This window comes from Argiope bruennichi, chromosome 1 (genome assembly GCF_947563725.1).
Source record: "Argiope bruennichi chromosome 1, qqArgBrue1.1, whole genome shotgun sequence".
Taxonomy (NCBI): domain Eukaryota; kingdom Metazoa; phylum Arthropoda; class Arachnida; order Araneae; family Araneidae; genus Argiope; species Argiope bruennichi.
Window position 1 is genome coordinate 79,845,284 of NC_079151.1, and position 22,662 is coordinate 79,867,945.

Below are 22,662 nucleotides of genomic sequence, written 5' to 3' on the forward strand. Positions count from 1 at the left end.
ATAGTATTTTTTTAGCATTAGATTTTAATAGACATTAAAATCTGAGGCTCAGTGCGATTTTTACGATTGAAATGAATGTATTTTTAAACATCTGTATATTTTCTATTTATAATGAGCATGAATCTTTCTAATACATTCGAGTCCCATGATGTCATAGTGCTATTAAAAACGTAGGAGTCTGAGTAATCTGTTTCAGACTGTACGATGTCGTTTGCGATAATGTAATTTGAATTTCGGATTCATCATGTGAATATGCAGATAATAATATAATCTCATTAATATATCTTAATATGCTCACTTTTCAACAATGGAAGAAAAATCACGCAATTAAATATTTGATGAAACGATAATAGTGATTTAACTCTCTGAGTTAACAGATAAACATATTGTTAAAAATCATGCAGATTTTTTTTTAATTTTCCAAAATTCGAGAAGAATTTAAACGCCAAATAAATTGTTATAATTAAAAAAAATTTCAATTTTAAAATGGTGTAAAATAAAGGGGTGTTTTTGCAATAAAAATTTCTGAAAATATGGGATTAGCTACAATACTGGAAATAATTTTCAGTTAATATTTTTTTTAATAAAATTTATTAACTCCAGATTCACATTTCCATTTTTATTTTTTTTGTATTTGCAAAATGTGGCTTCAAATGTCATTTCCCGTAGAACAACGAAGCAAGCACACTTGTACCTTTATTATTTGTAAAGATATGAAGAAATAACTGTAAAAATAAGCAGTAGACACACTCTTATAAAAAAATCGTACATTTTCTATTATTATAAAAGAAAGAGTAGTTCAGTGAAAAGAATATGTAGTATCCTCTTATTATAATTAATTACTATAAATGACAGAAGGGGTCGATGAGCTGAATTGAAGGATGAACATTGAATATTTAATTATATTAGTATTTACCTTATCGTTTCAGTGAAATCGCCTTCTATATTACGTTAACTATCCTGAAATATATAGCTACTTCGTTATAGGAAAGCTGTTGTCAGAAAATCCACAGAGATTCAGTGTGTCTGAAACAATGTGATTTCCCTGTATTTGAAAGCGGTGTCCCTGCTTGTTAAATTGAGTGAAGGACATTGCACTAATGACATGTTGATGAGAACGCATGTCATCACCTTCTTTATCAGATGGCTTGCAGCAGGTCACTGATTTTACGTGATTGCTTTATAACAACGAGGCTCCTAACTACGTTAGTTTTCGACATATTGTAGGAACTTGAGGTGAATTAGCTTTTGCACCATAAGTATCAAAATTCAGCAACTGAAAATGTGTCCAGCAGACATATTTTTGATCTAGTAAAGTAACTATGTAGAGATATAGACAAAAAATATTTAATGCCCCGTAAGTTCAATATAGGCCAATATTATTTTTGTGCTGTGATTTATGATCCAATCCATTTAATACAATATAAATATTTTCTATGGAAAACTACCTTTATACAGTTAATTAAAGGCATCATCTCGATTTCAATTAGGTTATTTTTAAGGGCAAATCAATGATTTTAGTATTTATTCGAAGTAATTTAATTAAATAATGATATGTTCTTAAAAATATATAATTTCGTTTAATGATTTAAATACAAAATGAGAAATATAATATATATAAAAATGGATCAGAGTTCAAAGTTCGAAGAAATTCGTTGTGTCTTTCAGTTCAATGTATGTTACTGGTAATAAGCCATACATCTGACTCTCCGACCCACCCGAAGGCATACAGATTTAAACCATAAAACTGAATGACCGGACCGCCACAACAGAAAAATTGGCGGGAAGTGTGGTTGAGTCCTAAGGACCATCACCGGCCACGGTACAACCTTCCCCGAAGGAAGTACGTCCCGTCATCGATGGGAGGAGCCAGATCCCCAACCTATTAGTGTACCCTCCAGGGTGGCGAGATCCAACCACCATGCCGGAAGCATCTCATCATCATTTCGAGGTGCCCCCCACGGGGGGAATTTGTTACTTGTAGTAAGCACAGTTTCACATGTATATTACTGACCAAAGTTTTGGGACGTTTTGTAAAAAATACGTTTTGAAAGTTTGGAGGTTCAGAACTGCAACGGGATTCATAGTAAACCGTAAAGTCATACATTTTGTTCAATTATGATAATTTTTTTTAAAGTTATAGTTAAATAAGAAGAACACGCACGCATTGATTTCGTTATTACGTCATAACTTTTCTTCATTTAAATGCAGTCAATGATTATTAGGACTTAGACTGCCAATAAGGTGATATCTTGTTATCAGTAGAATTCAGTAATTGACTCCATGTTTTGGAGTTGAGAGAATGTCGTTTTTTTCATAATTTTTGTGATTGCTATCAATTGCAACCATCTTATTGCTTAGACTGTCAATATGGTATCTTGATAATTACCATACTAATATGGTATGGCACCTTATTATCAGTAGGATTCAACATTTGACTCAACGTTTTGGAGCTGAGAGGAAATCGTTTATCCAAAATGTTTTTGACTGTTCTCAAGTTTGCATTCTTTTTTTGAATTCTTCTTTTTAGTGAATTGTTAAAACATAAAAAAAAATAGTACAAAATGTAACTGTCTCTCAAAAAACGCCATCCTGATATTACATGGACAAGCTTTGGTTATAATAAAATTAGAAAGAAAATTGTCGGAAATATAACTGACGATTGCAACATTCCTAAATTTTTGAATAAGTATAGTAAAACTCACTCACCGGAAAACCTAATTTGTAAAGGCAGGAAAAAGTGCAAACAAAAGTGATGATAGAATAGTTAAAAGACTTTTACTACATAATAGAATAAAATTATTCGAGAATATACTAAGTAAACTGGCTTGATGCAATGCGAATTCGAGTTTGCTAATCTTTCTGTCCAGGCCACAAGAATTTTGTCTAAATGAAAGAATTCCCCTGATAAAGCCATTTTCAAACTTGAAACAAAATATGAAAATAATAAACTGGTCCAAAGCTCATACTAACTAGACATCAGAACAATGGGACATTGTTATGTGGAGTTATGAAATTAGAGTTTTATTTTTTGCTAGAGTTGCCATGAAAAAAGTAAGGGGAAGAAAATGTAAAAGATTTTCCTCCTTGCGGCATTACATTTGCTGTTAAATTTTCAGTTAGTGTTATGGTCAGAAGTTTTCTAATAACAGAAGACGGAGGCCTAAATAATATGATTGATGGGAATATAAATGCCCAAAAATATATTAATGGAATACTCGTTTCTAAACGGCTGTCTTCCTCATATGGTCTTTTCACATTTAAAGATCACTTTCTATAATAAAGAATTTTATTCAGTTCCATTTCATGCACCGATGTATTTAAAAAAATTGCTTTCTACTCAATCATATTTCACAACTATGTTGGCCTCAGAATGGTCCGGAATTCATTTCGAATTAAACAAATCGTAAACTCTATGGATGTAGTTAATGGAATTTGTTGCACAGAAGCAATGCAACAGATAAAATCCAGTTCATTAAGGCAATAATTCAATCATGGTATCACAATACAAAAACAGAGGATTTCAAAGGCATTGGTGTACTTCATAGAACGGCGTTGATTAATGCTAAAAGCTACCCAACTATTAATTGATAAAAATGAGAATTTTTCATGTCATTATTCTTATGTTTTCGTTCTTTTTTTATAGTTGCTATTCCAATACGATATCGTCCTAATAAGCTATAGAATTCTTAATTAAATTATCTTATGATTTCTTATTTTAAGCTATTTAATAAAATAGCTTTTATGAGCCACTGAATCTGAAAAAGACAACCTTTCCAAAAGGTTTCTACAATTTTGGCCACTTTTGAATGTCAAACAGTTATAAAGGAAAAACAAGTGCTGATACGAATTTTCATGTTTGGTTGTTTCAATGTTCAAGAAATATACAATGTTCATCTAAAAGATTTGATTTAGTATCTCTTGTAATATATTCTACGTATCTATTAAAATATAAATACTTCTGACAATATAGTTACAAGTTAGCCCCGCCTTAATGTAGTTATAAAATGACTATATTAAGGCTTCTACCATAGCGTATTAAAGTTTGTCACATGGAATTTTATTGATCCAAATTCTTAATTTGTTCCATTTCTTTCTAGAAAAACTCTCTTGAATAATTTATGCCAATTATGATTAGCCAATAATAAAAATTCAAAAGATTAAAAAATCGCAGATATTAAATTAATATTTGCATATTATAAGAATAGTTAGTTGTTTTAATTGGAAAACAAAGGCATTAATATGAACTGAGTATTTCCATCTAAAATGAAAGAAGCCTTAATTTTTATAAGCGACAAAAATAACGTAGAAGATATATGATATTAAACAAAAATAGCAAAATATTTATTCCCTTCATTTTGTAGATAATTTCTTTACATTTAATCTTTCATTTGAATTAAAGATTATATGTTTGTAAATGTATTCCAAGTATACCAAATAGAAATACGCATTTCTTTTAACTTTATACATAAGGTAATAAATAGAGCATTTTACTACCTGTGGTCCATTAACTTAAAATATTCTCTTCAAGACGTTCGGTAACAAGGATAAATCCAAATTAGTTGGAAATTTTCAATTTCCGACTTATATTTCCCATTAAAATATTCCCCTCTCTGTGTGGAAAACTTGCTTTGAGAAACCATGCGAAGTTATTTAAAAGCAACAGTTTCTCAGCAACTTCGTCCGAGTTACTCCAAATTGAAAAGAAATGCGCTTTCAGACTTCAAATCAGTTATATCTGGAATTCCGTCACGTGGAACTTATCCGTTCTCAAAGTCGTTTTACTATTGAATTAAATGTTCGATCTGAAAATTCGATAGTGCGAAATACGGAAATTGAATTTTCGTGAAAATGGTTGAAATCCAAGGAAGATAGAAGTTTGTAAATAAAGGTTGATTTAAAAATTCCAGCTTATCCAAATGCGTTCCGGGAGTTCTTTTATATTCTGGATTTTTCCAGAAATTACAAAATGATGCTATCTGAAACGCCCTATTTTATAATTCTCTAGAACTAGGTCCACATATTTGATTAAAAATAAAAAATATCATATACAAATCAAATTATATTTACACATATCGTTCGTTCTAAAAGGAAATGATGCACATTTGAATTTTTACCACTTCATGTATAAATTATTTTTTGGAGTTTACATACAAAGTTTTTGATAAGAGTAAAGTAATTCATATTCAAATAATTCTATCAAAAGTGTTTAATGAATCTTAAAGTTTTATAACTTTTGAAAATAAACAAAAAATATAGGCCGAAAAAACACTTTTACATACATTTACTTGATTTGCCTTGAAAAAAATAAAATTTCATAATCGAATTACTTCAATGAATCGAATGCAAGAGAAGAAAATAAGAAAATAAATTATCTGCTTGATGAATATTAAAAAGAAAGTGTTCTTTTTCTTTATTAAATACTCACCTTTAGAATGGTATAGATAAATTTCAGAGCGTGGTTTCCTCTAAGATTTTTAAACTTTATTTTTTCGTTTATATTTTTTCATGTGTTTTTTGAAAAAATATTATATCGAAATTTGTTTATTAAAAAATACAAATTATTTTTAAAATATGATTAGAATTCTGTTTCATATTTTGAATATCTGTATGAAACTAAGCCTAGTTTATAAATTATGCATGCAAGCAGGTTCTTACTAAAGAATTATTTATTAATTCTATTCATGGATTTTATTACATCTTTTGTAAAAAGCTTATTATATTAACCCATATAATATGCCTTTATATAATTCACATATTGAATCTGAAATAATCTATTTTAATCTTTTAACAGCAATTTTATTTGCACTTAAATGTAAATGTTTTCCTGTAAACAAATTTGTTTAAATAAGACTTTAAAAAACCTAACAGCCTATTTAATATTTCAATAGCACTATCTGTAATGTCAAGTTCATTTTTATTTTATAAATCTGTAAAATATATATATTTTTTAAATTTTATTTTATTAATCCATCTTTCTAATAACTATTGTCATAATAATTATATATTTAAGAAATATTTTTATGAGACAAATCCCTAGTGCGACCAAATATCTTTATTTGTCGGAAAATATTCGAAACTCTGATTTGGTATTACCATTTAATTACAGTGTAATTACATATTTACAAGATTAAAACAGAATTAGCAGCAGTTTATTATATAAAATATTTCATGGTTTGTTTGTTTTTTTGAAATAGATGAAGGCTTCTTTTTACTAAATTATCGATGTGACAAATATGTGCAGACAAAATGACAGCTGTGGCTTATTTAGAAAATAAATAGTAATTGCTTTGTTTTTCGCATACTTCGAACGTAGGGAAATTAGGTTGCGCTATTTTTTCTTCAATTATACAATGAATAATCACACAACAGTCTATAAATTGAGCATAATCTCGAGTTCACAGTTCCTTTTTTATCTATATAAATCGTCGCTCACAAGTTATGAAGCTAACTTATTTGCCGAGTTTAAATAATTGCTATTGAGAGGGAATATGATACTAATGATGATAGTTAATTTTTGATGAATAAAAAACATATGTGCACCTGTAATAGGAGTTTTACTTCTTATGAGTTCAAGCTAATACATACAATTTTTTTAATGGATTATTATATAAAAATTAATCCTTTTTAACTTCCCATTTCAAGAATGAGCATAAGCTCTTTTATAAGGGTCTACGTAATTTTAAGTCATGATAAGACGATAAGGAGGTATTTGAGGCTGTTCTCTTTCTTTAAGATTTTACTCCACACACTCAAAATATGTTGGATTCACAACTGAATTATTATGTACTAGTTACTCTACTACAATAAAACCATAACTCGGTTGCAAAGATTAAGGATATATATAATTTCACGAAATCAGAATTGAAAACAATGCCACCCTCTAAATATTCTTAGCACAAGGATTTTTTTCTTCATTTTTTTGTAAATTTAAATTTTTTCGTTATTTATTGTAACATTTTTTTTTTTTGGAACTTAAGGAGACAGTGAACTTTATCAGGCATTCTTGCGAATTCTCTTTTATGGTTATGAAAATTTTTATGTATGCATTTTAAAATACAAATGTGTGTAAAATCTTTAAAAAAAACGTCTTTAAAACTAAATTATATATATACATATTCTTTTTAATTAAAAGGTATATAATTTATAAATATTTCAAAATATTCTAAGCTATTTAATTTTTAATTTTTTCTTTTATTTTTTAATTATTGGAATAAAACTATGTATGATTTTATAATTTCAATAAATGTTAATTTTAAAGAAATATTTTTAAGCTCACGCCCTGATTTTTCATAAGAATTTTATGATTTTTCTGAACCAAAATTGATTTCAGATCTAAAGAAAACTTGAAACATATAATTCATACCCTATTTTCTTTTAATATTTAACTGAAATCCTGATTATCAAATTAATTTTCTCAAAAATTAAGACTCCTGGAACATCTCAAAAACATTTTAATCTAATTAAAGTATTATTTTGAGAAAAATCATTAATTATAATTTTTTTAAGAAATTTCAGAATTCATTCATAATTACTTAATTTCATATCCTTCAAATATTTATTTTCTAGAATAATACATTTCATAATGCTATTTTAGTTGAATGTAAATGTATATTTTTGCGTTGAAACAGTAAAAAGATACTTTCATATTTTTGTCAATTTTTGCTTATATTAAAGTTTACTGTCCCCCTTAAAGATTTCAAACGTTTTTATACATAAAAACCGAGAAAAGAAGATGAACCCATATCATTCGATGTATGCCTGTTAAGAAAGAGAAGCGAGTGCTGTTTGATTAAGTAGGAACTTTATCGATGTCTCTGTAAGAGTAAATAAAATGAAATATCGGAAAATATGAGAGTCAAAGTGAAAAATAGAATGCTAATATTGATCGAATGTAAATTAAGGCTGCAGGAAAAGTTTGAACTGCCTTGAGTGTCAAACATCTTGACAAGATGTCTCGTCATAGCTGCATAAACTTAGAGAAGTTTGAATCCCTGTTCAGATGAGTTTAAAACAGAAGAATAAAGCTAAAAACCTTATTTCCATGGCTCATATTTTCAAGTCAAATACAAAGGAAAAGTTTTGTTATATTTGGTATATAGAAAAATTTTGGAGCCTTTGTGAACAACACAAAAAATGATTTATGTTTTTAATTACTCTATTTAATACTTGTCACTGATTTTCGTTTTTTTAAAAAAAATATAGTAAGTACTTTATTAATAATTTGTACTAGTAAAAGTATGTTTCATCTTATTAGTAATAAAATAATGATGTAGTGATTTAACTTTGTTATTAATCTTTGATACTAAAGAGAAAAAAAAAAACAGTTCTTTTTTTGGAAGCTCTCAATATTCTTTAGAATGACAAATATATTTTATTTCAATGTCCCAATCTGTATATCGGCTAATGAAATTGTAATACCTTAGTTATGTTGAACATTTCCATCTTTTGGAGATTAATGAATTTTTCTTGTTTGAATAATACGCAATCAAACATTCCATGGTATGAAAAATATATGATGATAATTTTGAAAATTATTCATTACTCAAATGTCGGAAATGTTAAGCAGAAAGATATCAGAAGCATAAAGAAATTCTTTTCCAGTTCCAAATAAATATAACAAAAATAAAATCAGTCATTGGAAATATACCTGTACATAATAACCATAACCATACATGCATTAATCATCATCTTAATACATATCAAAATAGTTAACACTTAAATTTTCTGCTGTGCAGCTCTATTGCACATGTTTGGATCATTGGTTAATAGCGATAAACACTAATTTGAGCCAAATCTGAAGAAATTCAGTTTAAAATAATAGTATTAGTTAATAAATTAGTATATCAGTTAATTAATATAATTAAATAAATAATAAGAAATTTTTAAAAATATATTAAATACATTATTATAAAAGTTTAAATTCTTAATTGCGATTAAATTCCGCATGATTAGGAAGGAAACAAATATATATTCTGAAGAAAAAAATAGTTCATTTGTAGGATGGAGATTCTTTTATAGTTATATTCAGAACTTTTCCCGTCTGTCCTGTCGTTAGTCTAATTCTATCTATAACTGCTTTTCACTTCTTTGCAAGCATGTATAATTTTAATAAACCAATTTTTCATTAAATTTTATCCAAAGATATTTATACACTTAAAGAGTGGATATGATATTTTCAAGTGATATTGTCTTTCTAGATAAAATTATTAGCACTTACATTCAATATAAGCCATCATTCGGTCAATAATAATAATAAGCCAAGATACAGTATTGCGCTGCTCTTATGGCAAGGAAATTAATTCTGGGAGGAATGACAGTTATGAGAGTACTCAAAACTCGAAGAAAGCAGATGAGCAATGATTTTCTCTAGTCAATAGACAAGGTTTGGCTGTTAGCAATATTCCCTTAGCTTATATGTATATTCAATCTTAAGAATAGTGGAATATTGCCTATAGTATTTTTAAGAACTTCGTCACTTTAATAAAATTTTAAAAAAATTATTCAAATTTTAAAAAATTACATAGGAGAAAATTGAAAAGTTTTATAAATTGAAGAATTTAACTAAATTTCTGTGAGCATTTATGTATAAAAATGTGAAATTTGACGTACCCGATTTATAAATCATTCTTTATAAAAGCCTCATACATAATAATAAGTTAAAATATTATTTAATTTAGCAAATATAAAAGTTGGTATAAAACTTTTATTATGATAATCAATTTATATATTTAAAACTGAAATATATAAATAGATTATTATAATAAAATCTATTTGTATATTTCATAAATCCTATATCCTATGCCCTGTATAAATTTTAATTACAGAATAAGTTTTCTTCTGATTTGGCTCATAATTATGAAGAATTTCGTGGCAATTAAACTGCATTTTGCAAGTATACAACTTGGTTGTGTCCAAAATTTGTCTTGAAATTGGATATAAAATATCTGAAAATTGAAAAAGCAAAGATTGAAATAAGATTTTTTTTTTTTACTAGTATTCAAAAATATTTTTTTTTATCTTGAAACTTGTTTTTTTCTTAATAAATTATAAAAAGAATTCTGATAGTTTACTTAAAGATCGAAAACAGTTTTCATTTAACAAATTAAAAAAAAGATTGCTTACTTAAAAGCTGTCGAATAAATATGAAAAATTATTTCGTTTTAATAACTTTATAATTGATTAATAAAAAACTATACATTGTTTCCAGTTTAATAATTTTTACTGCTTACTTAAATATCCAAATTTATTATTTTAAACGGCTGACTCAGATTGAAATTTTCTATTTTTAAACAGCAGCTTCCATATCCCAAATTGTAAATAGACATTTAACTTCCCATTCTTTAAAATTTATAATAACATGAAAAAGTTGGGGAATTTGAATTTCCTGCTGGTTTTACAATTTATTTGAAACAGTCTGTTTTTGTTTTTTTTAAACAGGTGTTAATTAAAATTTCTTGATTTCTTGTTGCAAAAGATTTTTATTTTCATTTTAATTAAAATAAAGCTTTACAAGATAAAAAGATTTTATATTATAATATTTTAAATATCACTTTTGATGCAAACATTTATTATGCTGTAATTATTTCAAATTTCGGTTACAGATAATGAAGTAAAAGAAATGTTAAGATTTTTACCTCATTAGACTGCTATTTTCATCTCAATTGCATATCCTGAATAATTAGAAAGGAAATAATTATTTAAATATTTTCTGAAATAACTTTCATAATTATAGCCTCAAAGCATATGAACTAAAAATTATTATGCACTCGTTAAAGAGGTTTTAAGAGATTAATTCCTGTTTTCTCAATTCCCAAATCCTTAATAATTCTTGTATCTACTTCATTTGATGACATGGATTCCTAGAAATTCTTAGGAATTATAAAATATTTTAAATGCTCTTCTGCTTAAAAATATAAATGCTTCATACTTCTTGATATTTACATTTCAATATGTTATAATTTGTATCTGAAAGATAAGGTAATCGAATTCTAATTACCATTTCAAACTTCTAAGTAGATATAAATATTACCAGGAATAATCCGAAGCGGAAAACGATGTACCTTAATTATTTGGTTTAAGTAATTCTTTCTTGAAATGTTTCATCCCTTCAGAATATGAATAAAATACCCTTAGATACTTTTGAAATACCCAAATTGCACGAAGGATTGTAGATTTAATGGATTTATTTAATTTTGCAAACCTGCTTACTGTACTCGCATCTATTCTTGAATTTAATGTGTCTTAAGATGCTTTTCCACATATGCCATTTTTTATTTTATCATATTAAGAAGAGATAATAATCTGATGATACAGATTTATGTGTCATAAGTATATACATTAAATTCAATACGGTATAGTTAAATTTGACTTTTTAATATTTTCTATTTTTAAAACAACAATCATATACATAATTATATGTTAATCTATGCGTACACACGCGCACACACACGCACAAACACACACACACACACACACACACACACACACACACACACACACACACACACACACACACACACATATATATATATATATATATATATATATATATATATATATATATAATTTTGAAAGTAATCAAAAATTACTTTTTTGCATTTATTCTTCTTTTAAAAATACTGAAATGTCAGTTTCTGCATCACATAATTTCTTAATAATTTAATTTTATAAACGAAAATATAAAAAAAACTTTTCAAATTTCTGCAATATTTTGCATAATTTATAACAAGTAAACGAAAGGGTAAGAAAACAGATTGAATACCATTAATTCACTCTCATTTTATTCAATTAATATCCCTCACAAAATTCTTTAAAAAAATATTTCATTACCATTTTACGATCGTTGTGATAAATGGAAAAAGTTTTTGAATAAAATTAGTGATTTGAATTGATTGTCTGCGAAAGCACAATTATTTTGCATAATTGCGAGTGTCATGATAATGAGGAGAAAACCAGCCTTTATTTGAAATTTATACGAAATGGCTAAAATTGCGACATTTTCACATTATTGAAATCTTTTGATAAACAATGATTTAAAAGAAAACTAAAATTGATGGGACCATTATCTTCTAACAGAAAATAATGCATTCTGTCAAAAATTTATAAAAATAAATTATGGAAACTGTAATCATTTTTTGTTATATTTACAAATTGCAAGAAATTATAAATGCATAATAATGTATTTAGACCTTATAAAACTCTCGTCAAAGTTTAAAATGACTTTAAATTGAAACATTTACAGATTTGTTTCCACTTTTATAACATATCTGCCATTATGAATAAATAAATTTCTATATTAGAAAATATTCATATCTTATAATTTTACACAGTGAATTCTATGAATATATCAATAGAAACTATGTTCTACCCTTTAGGCTTCTGAAAGTTTTATCATATATTGCTGATAAATGCTGGATCATAATTATTAACTACTTTTGAATTTTCTGGAAATCCAGCATTTTTAAAAGAATCAGATTTTCTCTTTTAAAGTATTATTTAAATTATTCAATGTATTGTAATTCCTCCAGTTTAAAAAAAGTATTCTCTGGAAAGTTTACTAGTGAAAGTATCATTAGTGAAAATTAAATTCTTGAATCTCCTGCATTATACTATCATAATTTTGGCTTTCAATATTTCGTTATACCTGTAAGATTTCATTTTCTTAATATATTTGTGGAGTTTTCTTTGTAATTTATGATTTTTTTTCCCTTCATATTTTTAGTGGTGCAGCAGCCGTACGCAGTAGATGTCTACGACGAATTCGTGATGCGAGGGAACACTGCAGTACTGAAATGTCATATTCCGGGTCTAGTGCAGGACTATGTGACGGTTACCTCTTGGATACGAGACGGCTCTTTTGTCATACGGCCAACGGCTTTAGCAGGTAATTCTTTTTTCTGTGGAACTTGAAGTCAGAATTATTACCATACTTGTTAAAACGATTGCTTTTTTTCTCCATGGGACACTAAATTGTTTTCAATTTGCCCTCATTTGGATATTTTGCTGTTTTTTTTCTTTCATTTTTTTGTTGTGTGTATGTTTTAAAAGTTAATAGTATAATTATTTCCAAAGACTAGAATGTTTTCTTCTTTAATATTCTCTTCTAACTTCATTAACAAAATGTTTCATGTCCGAATTTACGTATCAGTTGCTTAAATATCTCCCACTTCCATTTTCTTGAGGTTTCTGCAAAAGTTGTCTAAGTCATCAAGTTTTATACATTTTAAATGTGCCATTTAATTAAACAAACAAAGAACCTCATATCCTAAATAGCTTAGGACCTTTTTGAAGTCTAAATCAAGTTTAGACCGGAACAGAATAAACATCATACGCTTAAATTTCCTTCATAAATTGTAGCAAGATGGAACGGGCAGGCGATGTGCTTTTAGATTAAAACTTACAATGTTACTCATCAAATCTAAACCCAACACTATGTTCAGGACATCCACTTCATTTTTGAAATGAATCAAAACGGGGTAAATAGGCTGCGTATTTTAAATCAACAAACGACTACAGTAATTCTTTGAAATGAAAGAAATGCATAAAGTGTATTTGTGAAAGCAATACTTCCAACGTTAACTCAGGACTGTCAGAAAGATGTGCAGCGGAAATAAAGTTAATTATAATATATTAATAATTTTATTCTTACGTTATTCACTTTTCGTAGTTTTATTTACATGGGTTTTAACATAACACCAATTTTTTCATAATATTGAGGTAAATGTGTAGAATTAAATGTTTATTATCAGTATATATCAGTATTTAATTACTTGATCAGTTTTTTAGCCAAAGCATTATAAACTCATTTGGAGTAAAGAAGATCCAATTTGTCAATTAATTAATATTAAAGAGTAATATTATACTAGTTAAATAATAATAACCTGACTAATTGTAATTACTTTGAACCAAATTAGAAATGTTAATGTTTCGTTCATTATTTATTTTTTATTTTAAAAATAAGTGTATTGATTAAAATTTCAAACATTTGAATTTTTGCAACATTTAATTGCTGTTTCGTTATTAAAAATTTAAATTATTGAGTGAATTGGATTTAAAGAAGGATTTAAATCGACAGTTATGGATTATATTGTTGCGAAGAAATGAGTATTGGTATACAAAAGACCTCCCTCTTACTTCTTGATTATCTTTAATATTAGAAAAAGAAAATTAAGCAATGAGATCAAATGATTTGCTTAAAAGTTTTTACGTACAAAAGTTTTAATATTTCAGAAAATATGCTGCGAGCATTTGATTCATAAATCAAATTTATCAAATTTGAATATAGCTAATTATTATCTGACCATTATTTCTATTCACTGGTTTTTATGTCTCCAGTAGCATCTAGAATGTTATAAATTTTAGTTATATATAATATTAAATTGCAGTAAAGCATGCAGTATTGTAGCTGAAAAGCATTTCATGTTTATGATTAGTAGTGGCCTGCTTTGTTTTCAAGAAGAAGAAAAATTTCTGCATTGCCTATTACGATAAAAAAATACTTCTCAAGTATTATTTTCATTGCACATAATAATTAGTATATATAAAAAAAAACACTAGACATATTATGATAGATAATTTTCGGTTATAAGACAGCATTTAGTAAAAACCAGATTCTAAACAATCGGTATGATTTTTTTGTTTTGCCATAAAAAAATGAAAAGAATGGATACTTAGTATGAGGAACACTTAGTATGAATTTTGAATAAATTTTTTCAAAGTTATTTGTCAAATACGTTTAGCTAACCTATTGTATGTAAGCTGCTGAAAAGATACTTTGTTAAGTAATTATCTACATGTACTCTGGAAATCTATTTAGACTACAGAAAAATTTTCAGTTATATGCTGGGTAAAAATTATCAAAATAATATAAATACAGACATTTGTATTAGGTGATAAATGCTTCCATAAAAATGCTCAAATATAGTTAATAATTAATTAGGATAAAAAATCATTTTTTTTATATTGCAAGCAATAAAATATGAAAAAGAGAAAAAAAATACCTATCTTCTTAATATTTCATGGTTTATTTTTATTTACCAAATGAAGGAAAACATTGGAAACATGTATAATATATCATTAGAATATAAAAAACAAAAATATTATGTCTATAAAAATTTAAAGAAAACAATTTCGTTCCATAAACTAAGGTATATAACAGGAGAAAAAATCCTCCCATATACTAATAAACATCCTTTCTTAATTAACCAAATAGAATATTATTATAAAAATTATTCATTAAATTCGTACCTGATTAATGAAATCCATTCATTCACATACATTTCAGAGTGAGTTAAAAATAAATAAATTTGTCACCTTTACTAAAGAGTTAGTTACCATGATTAGCAATAAACTTAAAGACTGTTTTTCAAAATTCAAACTGATTTATAGACAATAAAATTCAATAACTTTTTTAGACCAACTTTCTAAATAGGAATTTTTCAGGAAATATTCATCAAGTTATCTTATACATTTTGTTACATATTTATACATTCATCTCAAGCATGGTCTTTATCTTATCTGTGTCAGGTTTTTGATATTTCCAACTTAGAATTTAGATAGATATTTGTACTTTATAGATTTTTTATGGAGTAATCAATTTTGTGTTTCATTGCATTGATATTCTTAAAAAGATATTCAGTTCTCTGAGACCTTTTTAGAAATTATACGCCTATGAAAAATTTAATTGCATTAATTAAAAATCTTCCTTATATAACTATTACAATTAGATAAATAATAGGTTTCTTTATATAAATGTTGCAAATTTTTATAATGTTTTTGTTAGTATTGATATTCATAAATTCCTTTATGGATTTAAAAATATCTATATATGAAATCTAAAACCATATTTTACTATTTTAAAATTCAGTGCTAACAATTCTTTTGACTTCTGTGTTTCATTGATTTATTTTTTATGCCATACAAAAATCAAGAAAAAGTTTCTGTTGAATAAATTTTTTTAACTATATAAATTAGATTTTTTAAAACTTAAAATTTTTATTCTGTTTATAATATTCTGCTTATATATTAAATATATATATATTATTAATATTCCTTAAAGAAAAAGATGAGGAGATATGTAGAATACTTAGAATTCCCACAGAAGAAAGAGCATTAAAGCTCGGATAAAAAATTCTTACATAAAATATATTCTATCTTAGTCCCTAAATATTCGTAAATTTAATAAATTTCATTTCTGAACAATTTCGTTCCATTTATAAAAGAAATAATCATTCTCTATAAAAGTATTCCAAAGTATACATGTACAAAGAGTTTCGGCAAAGTTAGCCATACTTTCATCTAAATATATATTCAACCTAAAATCCTCACATCTCTTTTATAAATAAAAGTTATGAAAATCATTAAATTATAATTTGTTTTCAATGTATTAATTAAAAATATAATTTCTGATCTTTTTGTTTTTAAGGAAAGGTTCTCTTGCACTTGGAACAGAAAAAGTGCCAGAAGTCTTCCGAGACTTGTAATGATTGTGTGGAATTTTTACCAATATTTTCTAATTCATTTACTGATAATTTCAAAAATTAGAATTTAGCTCCCCTAAACGACGCTTATTTGTAACAAATTCTTTTTGTTTTCTTGAAAATCACTTTTCTACCAAATTATGAACAAATCACATAATATTTATTCGACAAGAAAGGAAAATTTCATGTTAACTTGAAATTAATTAATTATTATTTAGTGATTAATTAATGAATCTATATGATTAAAAAATGAATGAACATAATTCTTATTTCCATGTTAGAATACATGGTGAAAGAATAAGTTTTAGGATATCATTCGTCCTCTGTTTTAAAATTAACATTCATATTAAAATCTATATTCAGTTTTTCATGATGATCAGTTCTTCTTAGTTCGTGTTTTTCTTTATATATATAAAGAACAGAAGAATTCCCCCCAAAAAGTACATTTTAAAATGCATTTACTCATTTTAAAAATAAATAAAACTTATTTATTTTTCCAAGAACTGAATTTGTGCGAGGGAAATATTTCATAAACATATCATAAAAATTAAAGAGGGAAATTTGTGTAATCATGCTTGTTTGATTTAGTCAAAAATGTTCTAATATTTGCTTTCAGAATTCAAAATTATTTTATCAACGTAGCGGTCTGCTTTACGAATTTTCGTCTGTATCCAGTTATGTTTGTTTTAATATGCGGTTTTTCATTCTATATTTCATACTAAAGGCATTTTATAACTTTCATTATAAAAGTATTTATAAGGTATATTGTAAAATATCGAAAAATCTTTATTAATTCTCGAAACAAAAGTGGAAAATTGAACTTCAGAATATTCAAATATCTTATATTGGAAATAAACTAAAATTGTTAGCAGTTCATCTGTTCTCAAAAGCTAAAAGAAAAGGATGAAATAATTAAATAAATATTATGCTATACTAATGCATATTAAATGTAATAATTAATTAGAGGAATACAGTAATTATGCACATTAAGTCAAAAATTATATAATCTGTATTGATTTAATTATATTAATCTGTTTGAATTGTTTTCTTAAAAATAATTAATGTATAGAGAATATCACTTTCTTATTTTATTTTAATCAAAAAGAAAAATGATGAAAATATTTCAAATAGTAAATAAACATAAATTTCAATTTATTATAGTAAAAAATATAGTTGATTTACTTTAAAAGTTAATCCATATGTGCAAATCCAAAAGTTAGCATTCTAAAAGTAGATGTCAGTAGGTTATACGTTTGATTATCAGTATTTACTAATGAAAATGTTTCATTCAACATGGCAAAAAAACATAATTTGGCCTTCTAAATAAAATTATACAGCTGACTTTCATTAAATAATGTTAAATCTACCAAAATAGTTAACTTTGTTATTGCATTGTCTTCTTAAAAAGGAACTGTGTAGCAGTCATTATCAAACATAAATATACTTTCTGCAGCTAAATAATTTGTTTTTAAAAACAAGTGCCTTTTTAAAAAATGGATTTTTTAAACAAGACTTTCCAATGATTTATTCTAGTTTTTATGACAGAAACGCAATTAAATTTCTACAAGAATACTAGCTTCAATTTCAGATACAAATATTAGGTTAACAAAAATTTCATTCTGAAGGAAAAGATATCCTTACATTGTAATTTCTTTAAGGTACAAATTATAAAGAGTTTATCAAATGCTATTCTTCTTATATCTTGATTTAAAAAAAAGAAACATATTGCTTTATTTGGGGCTTTTGCTTCTGCTGAATTTAAACTTCTTCTGATAATGAATCCCACAATTCTACTATATAACAATGTTCACAACATGAGTTTTCAATAAATACAAATTACATTAAAGAATTTTCATCCCAAAAATTACAAATTTAATTTCCGAAACAATATTTACAGAGGAGCGAAAGTTTGGCATGCATCATTTTTGACATGAAAATGGCATCAATTGAACTGTAAAATTAGATTCTATGAATAGTTAATAAGTTTTTATGTTTAAATAAATAATAAACATTAAATATTTAAATCATTTTTGTTGAATCTTGTCATATTTCAACAAAACTGATGCAAATTTGAGTTCATTATCTATTCCAAAATCCAAAGATTTTAAAAGAAAACATCTTTGAATATCTAGAAAAAGACATTTTCTAGATATTCAATAGATGCAGCCAAGTCTAAAAAAAATCTTTAAAATCAGATTTTTTAAATAAAATATTTACATTTCAAATTATACATTTTCGTAGACAAATTACTCAAGATGTCATCAAAATTCTTTTGAGGGTGAAAATTTAGTTGAAGTAAGAGAAATATTAATACTATTTAAAAAAGACTGAAAAATAAGTTTTTTTTTTCCTTATAATTAAAAGTGTAATTTTAGAATCCATTTCGAACTAAATTAATTCAATCGTTTTAATATTTATATTACTAGGTCTTAACAAATAAAGCATAGCACATAATATTATGTTGATAAAAATCTGGGCGTTTTTTCCTCAATTTTTAATATTTATTAAAAAATTATAAATTCTTCTAAAGATAAAGCAGCGGTGATGAAATGAAAAGTAAAATAAATAGTTGGCTAAAATTTAAAGCAAAAATAAGAAAGGAAATCCTTAACAGACTCTTTGATTCCTTATGTGTAGTAAAAATTGAATGTGAAAACCACAGATTAATTTCTTTTTCAAGTTTTAATATCAGAAATAACTAATTTTTTAAAGATCTGAATAAAAGGAATAGGGAATTTAGACAAAACAAGCTGGTAAATATGTTAGTTGTAACTCTTTTCAAGAAAATGGAAAATAGATCAGGAAATTTGTTTAAAAACATGTTTACGGAGAAAGAAATTACAATTGGAATCAATTAAAAAAACATACAATAAAGTAAACACATAAGCTTTTGCCGTAAAGATATATTTTAAATAATAAAGTCAAGGGAAGTTCCAAGTATTTTATTGTTTCACAAACAGTTTATTTATTTATTCGAAACATCACTATTTACACATGAATTCAATTAATTTTTTTCTTCAAAATGAATATTTGAATAGAAATGTAATCCACTGAACTCGATATTTTTATACATTTTTTTTTACAATATTTTCTAAAACGTCGAAAACATTTTAAACAACTTGATTGTTATATTTTTTTTCACTAAAGTCGTGCATTTTACAATTTTTCTGAGTTCACGTTCATTTAAAAATAGAATTTTTGAATACTCAGAGAAAATATATTTCATTACAACAAATCTAAAATATCATTCATTCTTCATTAAAATGTATAGAAATGAAAATATCATTCTTTTTTATCTTTTATATTCATCTATTCTTTGTCAAAAAGCACAAAATTTTATTTTTGAATTTTTCTAAGATAATTGTTATTTGGAGTGTACAAAATGCATAATATTTGTAATGTATCTAAAAATATATTAACGACTAATATATAAATATAGAATAGTTATTTTTCGCATTTTTTTTCTCTACAAATAATAAAATAGATGTGATGAGGGGGCACTCTATAGACCAGACTGTTTATCCTAGTTATCCATTTGGAACATACATACTCTGAATTATATAAATGCGCTTCCTGGTGCGAGTTAGAATTTTAATTAATTAAAAATTAAACGAGATTTTGATGCTTTTCCTAATAGCGTCCGAAAATATTCCCTCACAAAAGGGATTTTTATATAGTTGAGCACACATACCTATTTCTTTTAAAATTATCGTAGTTATAGAAATTTTCAGACACTCACTCCTTATCTTATTGTCTGTTTGTATAAAAATAAATATGGTCAGAGTATATGAATATATTTTCAAGTATATATGTTCTCATTCAATATATAGATACGATTTTTAATGAGAAAAATCGAAATTAAATTTAACCTCTTTTTTTCCATACCTTTTCTGCATTCGTTTCCTTTTTCTCCATTCTATTCATATAAAACATATTATTTTTTAATGTAAGTAGTATTTTCTGTATAAAAATATTGAAAGAACAAGACAAATTTGTATTTTACATATTGTTTACATTTGAATTGTCTTTTTCTAAAAAAAAAAAAAAAGCTTAAACATACAGCTTTGAAAACTCACAGTTTCTTTATTTCATTTTTATATACATACTCAAAAATATACTTCCATCTTTCTTCAATCAGAATGAAAGGAATTTTTAACATAAATTTCAAAACAATTTATTCATATTTTAAAAGAATGCATTTTATATAAGGATTTGCTATCGTTTTCATGAGCAAGAAAAAAACTCGATCAGATTTTCTAGAGAATTCTGAATCTGCGATTTGTTCCAATTGTGTATCATGATCACTTTCCTAAATTCTATCAATGCATTAAGAATCTGAGCAATTATCGTTTTATCTATCAGTAAGAACACTTACAAAAAGATCTCTGAATCTCTGCTGATCACATTCGTGCACATAGACATAGCATTAAAAGGATCTAAAACGTTAGCACACACAGGGGTAAATTTGACCCCATTCCACCTGCAAAAAAATGACGTTTTTTTCAATAATTCCTGTTTTCTAATCTCTTCTTCAAACTCCCCCATGAAAGTGTAGGAAGTAACTGGACAGTTAAATACTTTTATTAATTCCTAGAAATTCTAAGTAAGAGAGAAGGGATCCGCGCCTATGCTGACGGGTTAAAAACGCAAAAAAAATCTTATTTTAAAAGCTATCAATTTAACTACCTTGAAATTCTTTCGACTAAATTGAAATAAATTTCCACGCAATTTTTTCTAAGTATACCTTACAACAATCTCTTCATTCTTGTGAGTGAAAGTCAAATCGTTTTTATTATTTTACCAAATATTTAGACATCAAATATTATTTTTTACATTGTTAGAACGGAAGAAAAAAGAAATCTAATATCTATTTTATTTGCATATCTATTATTAGTAGAATAAGTAGAATTCAATATAAGGCACATGATTAATATGTTTTCAAAGTGTTGTACTTATAAAGTAAATTTAACTTTAGAATCAAAGGAATGATGAAAAGATTTTAGAGTGCTTTCATTTCACACACTTTTTTGTGATACATTTGGATTGGATGTATAAATATAGAGACAAATAATTAGGGAAATGTATAGCACTATGAATAGAATGGTAGGGGCTTCCAAAATATTATATATATATATATATATATATATATATATATATATATATATATATATATATATATATATATATAAATTTGAAGCTTAAAATTCCTTTGCACAGAAAAAATCATCAAAAGCAAGTTATTAAAACCTTCAATTAAACATTTTATATAACCATTGAGTCCGGTGAACCAACTGATCGCCTGAGACGATCAATTTAAAAAATCCAAAAAAACATTAAAATATTATTAAAACTTAACAGAATTATTAATAAAATTTTCAGATAGAATCTAAATGTATCAAGAAGAATTCAAAATGTAATAAAATATTTGAATCTCCAAAAAGATTATAAAGGCATGACACTTGGTGGTAAGATCCCAGAAAAGACGGAAGGAAGGAATCTTCAGTCTTATTCCACCGGAAATGTGTCAAACAAATGGATTTGGTGCACATCAACTATGATGTCAAGAGTCAATCAAATTCCCCTTTCAATGAATGCTCGGAAAAGGGCTTTTCATCTCAAATATCGTTCTTTTGATTAGACCTCGGCTGAAAAATTGCAATGTCAGCCCTATAAAATCCCTTGTTCTGTTTTAAAACAGACCGTAAGTGAAACTGAATTAATGTAAATAAAATGCAAGCATCTGAACCCTCATAATCTTAAAAAATGTCCCAGATTCAGATTACATTAGTAAAAGTTCTTCTAGTAATTTATTTTAGTTGTTGATGCCACCATTACAGTTGCGTTTAAAAATATCTGTTGTCTATGTTACAGTCCAAACGAAGCACGATCTCAAATAATAATTTTTATTACTTCGGCTTCAATAGCGAAAATAATGTAATGAATAAAAAAAAATGATTAATAAATTAATAATGCAAAATTACATTCCGCATCCGTTTCCCAAACCTTAAATCAAAAAAAGAATCATTCCATCTTGAATTAAGTGTTTTCATATCTCCGTTTTTAGCTTTTTTTCCCCCTGGAATTAATCCGTTCTTTCCGGAAGTAGACCAAAGGTTACACATTTGAATTCTAACCCTTTCAACACTTATGGAAATCTAATTTTAGAAGAAAAAAAATCTTA

General features: G+C 26.0%; 1 protein-coding gene across 1 annotated transcript in view; it reads left to right on the plus strand.

Moving 5' to 3' along the window:
• The window catches only part of LOC129981393 (cell adhesion molecule Dscam2-like), a 362,276-nt gene that overhangs the window by 187,162 nt on the left and 152,452 nt on the right, over positions 1 to 22,662 (plus strand). Inside the window, exon 3 of the mRNA XM_056092228.1 lies at positions 12,725 to 12,886. Coding sequence (XP_055948203.1) covers positions 12,725 to 12,886 — 162 coding nt within the window. The remainder of the gene's footprint in view (positions 1 to 12,724; positions 12,887 to 22,662) is intronic.